Source organism: Chrysochloris asiatica, unplaced genomic scaffold (assembly GCF_000296735.1).
Source record: "Chrysochloris asiatica unplaced genomic scaffold, ChrAsi1.0 scaffold00001, whole genome shotgun sequence".
Taxonomy (NCBI): domain Eukaryota; kingdom Metazoa; phylum Chordata; class Mammalia; order Afrosoricida; family Chrysochloridae; genus Chrysochloris; species Chrysochloris asiatica.
The window spans coordinates 31,698,113-31,708,671 of NW_006408519.1; the positions used below are offsets into that span (position 1 = coordinate 31,698,113).

Genomic DNA, 10,559 nt, shown 5'->3' on the forward strand with positions numbered 1-10,559 from the left:
ATTCTGTGTTGTTGTTGGCGGAGCTCTCTGCTATACGTCCACCCTATCCGCCATCTTGTTTGTTCTTAGGCTATGTTATTTTGAAGAGCACTGGTGTGATGATGTAGGATAAGCACTGGATGGCTAACCACTAGGTTGACCATTCAAACACACTAGCTGCTCTTAGAAACCGTGTACATGGTTGCTGAGTTGGAACTGACATCAATGGCACGCAACAATAACTTACTTTGAAAGAGGACCTATTGTTAGATTCACATGTGCATTTCATCAGGGCAGGAGCCATTCTCTTATTCTCACTGTATACCTGAGTATGTATTTGTTGTTATGTGCTGTGGAGTCGGTTCCGACTCATAGCAACCTTGTACAAGGTTGCTGAGGCTGTAAATCTTAATGGGAGCAGAAAGCCTCATCTTTCTCCCGTTGAACAGCTGGCAGTTTCAAACTGCTGACCCTGAGGTTCGTGGCCTGATTCATAACCACTATGATGCCAGATTGTTGTTGTTGTTAAGTGCCATCGAGTCGCTTCCGACCCATAGTTTCCAAGGAGTGACTGGTGAACTTGAACCACCGACCTTGTAGTTCAAACGGCTTTGCAGTCTGGTGCATTAACCCACAGCGTCAAGTCAGGACTCCAGATTGTTGTTGTTGTTGTTAAGTGCCATTGAGTTGGTTCTGACCCATAGCGACCCTGAATAGGGTTTCCGAGGCTGTAAATCTTTATGGGAGTAGAAAGCCTCATCTGTCTCCTGCGGAGCAGCTGGTAGTTTCGAACTGCTGACCTTACAGTTCGCAGCCCGATTCGTAACCACTACGCTATCAGAGCTCCTTCCATGCCAGATTAGTGCCTAATAAATACTTAAAGAATAAATCAACTCTTGAGTTTTTGGCTCAACAAATTTTATTAATTTTTCCCCTTGTATTTCCACAATGTTTTTACCTGCTAGCTCACATCAATCATTTTCATAAACAGAGTAGTCACTTTTTTCTCCCAAGTCAGGATTTTGTAATTTTCACTCTCTCTCTTTTTAGGCGTTCTTCTTTTGGGAGATGCATACAATATGAGGCATCCTCTTACTGGTGGAGGAATGACTGTTGTTTTTAATGATATCAAACTGTGGCGGACACTGCTAAAGGGCATCCCTGACCTCGGTGATGACACAGCTGTTCTCCAGGTAAGTTAGCACACCACACTTGGACAGAACGTCTCCAGCTAGTTTTTCTTTCTGGAGGGAAAGGAATGAAGTTTTGATGGAGGGATCTGTACTTGGGAGCTTGACGCTTAGTAATGGTTTTCAATAGATCCTGTTCAAGCTTCAAAAACCTGATTCGCAACCTGTGAATTGGCCAGAGTTGCTGCATTTCTTTATTAGGATATTGTGTAACACTGGACTTCTTGCACCACTTGGCTCATTGTAGTAGTGCTGAGCTTCACAGTCACCTAAGCCATCACTCTGAAGGGGACTGACTTTTTTTGGTAAATGATCACTTTATTACTTGTAGTAATGCCCCAGGATGAGACCCGTTTTCAGGGATTATGAATGAATACCAGATTATAAATATCAGCTCATACTTTTTTTTCCCCTTACCATATTATGTTATCTTTTTTTCTTTTTTAGGCCAAGAAATCATTCTATTGGGCAAGGAAAAAGTCTCATTCATTTGTTGTGAATGTCCTTGCTCAGGCTCTTTATGAACTATTTTCTGCCACAGATGGTAGGTATAAGTATTTTTAATGAACACTATTAAATATCAGATTGTTGGCACAGGCAGAGAATTTAATCACAAGAAAAGTTTATGGTTTTGCTGAGTTTGCCAACTCCCAACTTGGTAGATCTTAACTCCCTCCTTGAGTAGGACGAGTTTTAGTTTCCAGTTGTGACTTTTGTCTGGAGAGTCTGTTACCATCATTGCGATAGCTCAGTAATATATGTACACATTTTAAATTCTACTGGGCCAAACCAGATCCTGAATATTCCCAAATGCACAAGATTATGATGGGAGGATCTTCTGGACATGTATGAAAAGGCAGCACAATTGTTCATCTTTCTTTTTGAACCTCATTTCAGTCTCTTTTCAAAGTAGTATTTCAAAAACAAATGAGCTTCCAATTATAGTTTCGCCCCTGTACAGGGAGCAGAACGTATCCACCCTTTATTCATCTGAAACACTTCTGAGCTTTTGGTGTTCTTTCTGTATTTCCAAAATGCTCAGGCAAACATGACTTAGTCGCAACATTTTTAGAAATGGAGAAAAAGGCAACTGTGTCCCCTCCCAACACGGCACTGTAGTTCATTGTAGGTTCTCAAGAATAACTGTAATTTAGATTGCATTACTTCAGTATATTTGCAACCAAGGCTCTAGTGAACAGTGCGTTAGTCATGTGCTTGCTTACAAAGTGAGATGTGCAGTACAGATGCTGTCTGTAGCCTCTGCGGCCACTGTACTTACTAAAAGGGATAGAAACACACACTGTATTGATGTGTGTTTGTAGCTTGTCAGACAGAATCTCTTGGGATGGAAGTTCAAGTGGAGCTTTTCTCAGCCTGTCCAGAGTTCTTTCATTAGGAATCTGAATCTGACAAAAAATAATGTGTATGGAAAACTGGAGGAGGAAAGAGCTTTCTGAGTTACAGTGTGCTTATGGAACCTTTTTTTATTCTGTTGTAAAAAAGATCTAGGTAAACCATTGATTCTGAACTATTAAAAAGGTTATTGATTTTACTGTTGTGAGAATATTTTGTGTTTACACAACAAAAATGCTTGCAAAGTATTTTGCATTGTCTAATGAATTTACAACATAATCAAAGAAATAGCTTTTAAACAGCTCAGACCTGAGTCTATGGTGTGGTGGGGTTAAGTGCTGTGGTATTGGTTCAGAAGGGTTTGAAGTATAAATCTTTTCAGGAACAATAAGCCTCTTCTTTCTCCGGAATTTCTCTGACACATCATTAATGCATTAACTTACATGTATGGCTGTTTTGGTTGAGAGTGTTTTTTACTTTTTATTTTAGATTCCCTCCATCAGCTAAGAAGAGCCTGTTTTCTGTATTTCAAACTTGGTGGAGAATGTGTGGCTGGGCCTGTTGGGCTACTTTCTGTGTAAGTTGTGATGACACTGAGGGAAGATGATTCCAGGGTGTCTGAGGACAGTGCAGTGTATGATTTACTGTCACTCTTTCTTCCTTACACTTATGAGCATTTTATTCATGAGTTTATCGTTCCCAAGGTGTTCCTTAGAAATGAATAAATGCAGCCTTGAGTTCTGTGTGTTACTTCTGGGAAACAGCACTGATTAGAAGCTGTGTTGTTAAATGCCATTGAGCTGGCTCTGTGTAGGGTTCCCAAGGAGTCGCTTAGACAGCTGCTTGAATCACTGACCTTGCATTTAGCAGTCCAGTGTTCATCCTACAGCACCACACTAGGACTTGTGGTGGTAGTTATTAAGTGCTAGAGTTGGTTCCAACTCACAGACATCTTGTATAGAGTTTTCGAGGAGCAGCTGGTGAATCCAAACCGGCTAACCTTCGGTTCAAACTGACCATGTGGTCCAGGACTCCAGGTAGCCACAGATAATTGAGAACTTTGCATCTAAGTATTAGTTTGGTATAAACACAGGGTGTCATGAAACTTAGTAAATATTTTCCATGTTGCAGACATATCGAATGATTTCTCGGAAGTCTGCAAAGTGACTTTTTTTTTTTCTTTCTTTCATTTATTTATAAGCTAAATGTGAGTACTGTTAACCTTTTGAAAAATCTAGACTCCCATAGGCCAGGCCATCCTGAAATTAGTGAAAGAAACCTGCTCAAACCAGGAAACTGCTGTAAGTAGAATAAGAGGAGTTACTACTTCCTCTGAAAGCAGAGGTGCAATCTCAGTTTCTTGGTTAAATAATAATATTTGTCACTGCCCTCAAACTTAGCTGGCAGACACAAGTGTTTAAAGTTCTCCAACATGTTGAACTTATGTTGACTTTATTGATGATACTTAACAGCTTGGTTACTGATATTAACCAAAAAAAAACCCAAAGCAGTTGCCATCAAGTTGATTCTGATTATGAAGCCATCCCATGTGGTCGGAGCAGCAGTGTGCTCTATGCATTTCCAGTGTCTGGTCTCTCAGAAGGAATTCACCAGGCCTTTCTTCTGAGGCTCCTCTGGGGAAACGTGAACCTCCAGCCTTTTGGTTAGGCATGCACCCCACTACTTTTTCTATTAGATTCTTTGCAACTGGTTTCTCTTTATGCACAAATTTTAACTTTCCTTCTTTTTTTTTTTTTTTTTTTTATTACAGATTGTCTCCTAATCCTTTTGTTCTAATTGGACACTTCTTTGCTGTCACAGTCTATGCAGTATATTTTTGTTTTAAATCGGAACCTTGGATCTCAAAGCCCCGAGCCTTCTTTAGTAGTGGTGCTGTTTTATACAAAGCGTGTTCTGTAATATTTCCTCTTATTTACTCAGAAATGAAGTATTTGGTTCATTAATCTTAAAGGAGAGCCACTTGTGAATGAATCTGTGGGCCTCACCAAGTCCTAAGAGACTTTTGGAAGTGGTGGATGTATATAGCATATACCATAACTACTTTTAAAGTGTAAACTCATGGATCAAGATTAGAATTAATTTGTTTTTGAAGTTATTTGTATATAAACATGTAAATAGATCCTTTAATTTTCAACTTAAAAATGAAAGGGTAAAATCACTTAGATACTCGGAAGAAATGATTGTTCCCATGGAGAGTGCTACCACTGAGGGATTGCTGGTTCCTTTGAAGTCACTGTTTGGGAAGAGGCATTGTGGGACATGCAAATAAAATGAAGAGTAAACTTTTCTGCATTTTTAGTGAATTTTTGTGTGAATTTCATGAGAACCGTAAAGAAAACCCAAAACATCTTTTTCGCTCTTATCCAACTTGTTAATTTCCCAACTGCCATGGTAGGATGGTAATTCCCTTTTCAGAAGAATTTCCACACAAAAATGATTTGGAATTTTAGGGACTGCAAAAGTTTATGGCTAAGCTATTATAAAAAAGAAAGAGAAAGAAAAGTTTAGGGTTCACAATATAGTTCTGGGGATCTGGAGCAGGGCTCAGGGGGATGCCCTGGATGAAGGGAAAGGGAGGGAGAGGCTAGGAGTGAGGGAGCCATAGAGCCAGAGACACTGGGAACTGCCCAGGTACTGGGTGGGAACCAGCCTCAGATGCTTGGTCTACAAGTGTGCAGCCATTACACCTGGCCCAGCCCACTTACTATCAAATTCACCCCTCACTTTCCAAGGCAAATATTACGGAGTTTTTGAAACAGAAGCAGAAAATAAGGCCGCTTTGGGTACCAGCAGTACCATTTGCTAACAATTTGAATTTACACAAATAGCTCTTTTGAACATAAAACTAAAGGCATTTATACATAACAGTTACATTCAGCATTTATGAGAAGCAGTACAAAAATGTGGTTTGCATTTATATGATACGAATTTCATATACTACCACAATTTAAACAATATTAATTATTAACTAGAACTGTAAGATATATCTTACTCAGAACATCTCATGTTTCCCATAATAAAGGGGGAAAATGCAGTTATATGAGCAGTTGAGTATCTTCATTTTCAAATTCACGTTAGTGTTGGTGGGCAGGCAGATTTAAGGGAAATCCTTTCATTGAAGAAGCAGAAAAAAAATGTTATAGGATTGTTCTGAACTCATCAAAAATGAAACTAGGCACATGTGCTTCAGCAACCTAGAAAAATTAAACAGAAGAGTTACATTACTTACAATGTTGTAATTCAAAACAAATCATAAAAATTCTATGGAGTTCCTATTTATGGGGCCCTGAAATGAAAAGAACTTAAGATATCCTTTGAAGTAAGGTGACTATGTCTTTTCCCAAAGTACCTCCATGGGAGAAGAGAAGGCCATTTTAGAGACTGAGCTACTGGGCCTCCCTCCTCCTGAGTCTCTTTTTACAAAAATGTCATTAATACTGTTCTTCACTATTGCTTACCCTCCTGGGTAGCTTTGTATATCGAACATAGTCCTCTAGGAACAGCAGGGCACCCACAACATCTGCAGGCATTTCAGGTATCTTCTGGCTGCAAAAGAATAGTCTAGCTTAGTTACCTGCATTGTATATAACATATCCTTAGTCAACATAATCAATATAAAGATTGCCAAGTGAAATCAAAGAAGAAACAGATTTATGGAACGATCTCTTGATTCACATCAAGTCATTATCATTGCATATCTCGGAATTGAAGCCATATAGGATGAAACCTAAGCTTACCACAGTTTACTTGCCCTTTCAGGATATGGCCCCTGCTGTCTTGTCTAATTTATCTTCCTGTCTCTCTCAGAACTTCATGTTCAGCTATAACTGACTCCTGGTTCCCACTCCAGCCTCTTGTGCTAATCTGTGCGTACGTATTTGAAAGCAAACTCCGGGACAGCTTTCAAGCTTTAGCTAGGGGTCTTCCTCCAGAAAGCTCTCGCTGGCTGCTCTGGGTGGATGTTTTTTCCTAGTCAAGTCTTCCATCTAAGCTGCTTAATTTCTCGGTTGTGTGTCTGGTTCTGATCTAGAGTAAACTTGAGGGCCTACCTAGGCCATGTCTTCATCTTTGTATCCCCAGCTTCTGGGACTGTGTCCGGCAGAGTTCTACATGTTTGAGGTCAAATCAGCACAGCATGGAACACTTGCCCTCTGGGGTCCTTCCCACTCGGGTAGCACTCCCTCAACAGTTGGGCTGCCTAGCGCTGTACTGGGAGCTGGGAATGCTGCAAAGGGCAAAGCAGTACACTTGTGCAGCCCGCACACTGCCTTGTTGCTGCCCAAAGGAGTCGAGGGCTTAAAACGGTTTCCAATTTTATAATTAGAAAATTTCATGGTGCTAGATTTTTAAAACTTGCTCTAATGATTTTTTGATTTTGAAAGGACTGTGGTGATTGCACTTTTTAACTATAGTCAGCCTTGCCATGTGTGACCAAAATCACGTGTTTGCTTCAAGGGGTCAGACCCACTCACTGCTGCTGGTTCTGATGCCTAGTGACCCTAGAGCTCAGGGTGGAGCTGCCCCATTGGAGTTCCAAGGCTGTCTGTCTTTACAGAAGCAGACTGCCACATCTTTCTCCTGCAGAGTGGCTGGTGGGCTCAAACCACCAGCCTTTTGGTTGGCAGTGCTTTAACCACTGTGCTACCAGGGCCCCTCCTTTCAAGGCACAGTGGCTTACTGTTTTAGAATGGGAAGAATAGTTAAACACACCAGGACATTTTTATTTCATATATGTTCAGACTTGCTTCAAACAGCAGATTTGTTACCAATTCATAAAATGGAGCAAAGAGAGCTGAGAAGAACAGAAAGAAGTCTCAACAATGATATTCTAACAATCTGCAGGGAGGCCAGCTGGAAAGGGGTTAAAAATGAGCAGGAATCAAAGGCTCACAAGCTTGTTATTGTGCTAAGTCTGCTTCACTACACAACCCAGAACTCAGACACTACCCAGGATGCCACTCGGTCATGTTCAACTCCCATGAGGCCTGTGGGACCAGCCAGAGATGCAGGCTTACCGAGGGCTGGGACCACACACCCTTGCCCTTGGTTACATCTAGAGACTCCTAAGTGGAAAACCGCTGCAAACACACCCGGAGTTCCCCTAGCAGGGTGACTAAGGATGACGCAGCTGTCATTGCTCCAGATGAGGAGCCCTGACTTGTTTTATAAGGTGAGTAAGCAGCCATTTCCCATTCAACAAGGGAGCTGGTGAGAGGAGGAACGGGGCATTCAGGAAAGCACATTTGACAGCATTAAGGTGCATTCATTCCTGTGGGCCTCTGGTACCTTGTACACTGCTCCATCGTGGAGCGGATAAACTGGCCAATCAGCGCCAGGAATTGCTCTGTGTACCGGGAGTGGAACTGCTTCAGCAGAGTGAGGAGTCCCAGGACAAGCGGTGGCCAGTCCACAGGGTCGGCAGGCTTTCGGCAGACCATTCCTACAAGGGAACAAAATTCACTACCAAAGAAGTGTTTGTCTTTGACATCATTCATTCAGTATTATTAACTCTCACCGTCTCACTCCCACACACAAACCCTCTGCTGTTGAGCTGACTGTGACTCACGACCCTGTGGGACAGAGCAGAACTGTTCCGCAGCACCTCAGACTATAAACCTTTATGGGAGCAGACAGTTTCAGGTTTCTCCCTCAAAGTGGCTGGTGGGTTTGAACCTCCAACCTTTCAGTTAGATACCCAGTGCTTAACTCTCGGCACCACCAAGAGTCCATGCTACTATCATGAGCAGGTGACTATCTGGAAGAAGTGACTAGAGCTACCCTGTGAATCAATCCTGGTGCTGGTGGGACCTTTCATTGGTCTGAAGGATTTGTAAGCACTGGACCGCAAGGTCAGTTTGAACCACAAGGTCAGTGCTTCAAATCCACCAGCTGCTCTCTGGAAACCCTATGCAGGGTTGCAAGAGTCTGAACTGACTCGACGGCACAACAATCACCAGTATGTATTGACAGATGTTAGTGTAGAAAACATTTTATAGACAATATAAATAAAAATTAAAACTCATGTACTGGGACCTTCTGCTAATGGCAGCATTGGAGAGATGAGAAACTCTAAACTGCCCTCATAAATGAAAACAATGGAAATGCTAACGAAAGTATTTCCAACACATCTTCAAACAATGCTGAGCCTTGTGTACGAAAAGCACCTTCACAAGTCAAGATAGTGGAAGAAGGGAGCTCATGAACAAAGCGAGTCCCAAGTCGGCCTTTTCCCTCAGCGTTTCTGCCAAAGTGGAGACTTGGGACTTCTGCCTGGATGGTCACATGGAGTGCAGGAGACGGAGCTTACAGTCTTTAAGGGGGAAATGGAGCAACATAGTCCAACATAAAAGGGGCTACAAAAGTCTGTAACCTCAATGGAAGTGAAAAAAGAAACTTCAGAAGGAAAAAAATGCTCCTGGAAATTTGTAACCACATATGACACAGTCTACATTTCAAATGAACTGTGTGGGACTGGCAGTGCTCCCACAAGAGAAACAATGCTAACCTGAGTCTCAAAGAATTCTCACAAAGTTCCTTGGAAAATGAGGTCTTTGTTCAAAATCACCAGGTAGCAGCAGAGTGAGGGTCAGCAGAAAAACAATTGTATCAGATCCCAAAACTACCAAGCAGCTATGAAAAAGAGCCAAATTGGATTTCTGAAAATGGAAATTCCATCAATTAAATGTTAAGTATATGGATTAAATAGTTTCACTAATCTTAGTTGAAGAGAAAATGACAGAACTGGATGCTGAAAGTTTCTCAGATTACAGCCTAGAGAGACAATAAAATGGCAGCTCTGAAAAAAGAAACATGGTGAATCCAGTGAGAAGGTCTGCCAGGTCTGATTGGCGTTCCAGGAGGAATGAATAGGGAAACCGGGAAGAGGAATGAGTCAAAGAAATGATGGTTGAAATTTATCCAGTACTGTTGAAGAATATCAATCCTCAGATCCATTTAGGACAAGCTCACCAGCTTCTCCTTGGAAACCCTATACAGGGTCGCTATAGGTCAGAATCGATGGCACTTAACAAAAACAACAAAAGGAGGCAGAAAGAAAAAAAAAAAAAATCCTTATCTAAGCACATCATCGTAAATCTATGGAACATAAAGAAACAGCAGCTTTTAAAAGCAGCCAGAAAAACCACAGATCATTTAAAACAGGGAAACCAATTAGACCAATGGCTTACTTCTCACAGTGGCAACAGAATAGTTAGTAACAATGGGAGGCGGAAGTAGTAGAGTTATGTCTTTGAAGTGTTGAGAGAACTTAGCAGCAAAAATATCCCAGAACAAGGATGAACTAAACAAATTTTCAGACTAAAGATATGTTAGACTTCTACAGTGAATTTTACAAGACACTGTAGAGAAAAAGTCAGGACAACTTAAAACACTTGAAGAGATGCACTATGGGAATGGATTAGAGGACTCAATACTATTAAGCTGTCAAGTGAACTCAAACTGATCTATAAATTCATAGCAATCTCAACCAAAATTCCAGTAGGGATTTTAATAGACACCGATAAGCTAATTCTGAAGTGTTTATGAAAATGCAAAGGACTTAGAATAGCCAACACGATGAGAAAGAACAAAAGGACTTACACTGCCTGATTTCAAGACTTACTATCAAGTGACAATAATCAAGACAGTATTGGCATAAGAATAAGTTTACCAATGGGATCGATGGAAATATTCCCACCCTTACACAGTCAACTGAATTTCTAAAAATATACCAAGGAATGAGGTGAGGAAAGAGAAATTTTTGCAACAAATGGTGTTGAAACAACTATAAATCCCTATGGGGGACAAATGAACATCAACCCCTACCTTACACCATAAAAAAGGAAAATAATTTGAGATGTACCACAGAGTTCAATGCAAAGCTAAAACTATGAAGCTTGTAGTAAAAAAAAAAGGAGAATATGTTGTAATCTTAAAGTAGTCATTAAAATCTTCAATTTACTAAAATCACTAGTAAGAAAAAGATTTGACAAGTCACAGTCTTTGAGAAAATATTTA

At 40.9% G+C, this 10,559-nt stretch overlaps 2 protein-coding genes across 2 annotated transcripts in view; one reads left to right on the forward strand and one right to left on the reverse strand.

Annotated features, from left to right (window-relative positions):
• Positions 1-4,820, forward strand: part of SQLE (squalene epoxidase) — a 35,854-nt gene extending 31,034 nt beyond the window's left edge. Inside the window, exons 8-11 of the mRNA XM_006830701.1 lie at positions 1,030-1,172; positions 1,617-1,713; positions 3,012-3,099; positions 4,294-4,820. Of these exons, the coding sequence (XP_006830764.1) occupies positions 1,030-1,172; positions 1,617-1,713; positions 3,012-3,099; positions 4,294-4,486 (521 nt within the window). The 3' untranslated portion in view covers positions 4,487-4,820. The remainder of the gene's footprint in view (positions 1-1,029; positions 1,173-1,616; positions 1,714-3,011; positions 3,100-4,293) is intronic.
• A 507-nt stretch (positions 4,821-5,327) lies between these two features.
• KIAA0196 (KIAA0196 ortholog) overlaps positions 5,328-10,559 on the reverse strand; it is a 54,473-nt gene continuing 49,241 nt past the window's right edge. Inside the window, exons 26-28 of the mRNA XM_006830702.1 lie at positions 7,830-7,983; positions 6,002-6,089; positions 5,328-5,737 (exon numbers count right to left, since the gene is read on the reverse strand). Of these exons, the coding sequence (XP_006830765.1) occupies positions 5,681-5,737; positions 6,002-6,089; positions 7,830-7,983 (299 nt within the window). The 3' untranslated portion in view covers positions 5,328-5,680. The remainder of the gene's footprint in view (positions 5,738-6,001; positions 6,090-7,829; positions 7,984-10,559) is intronic.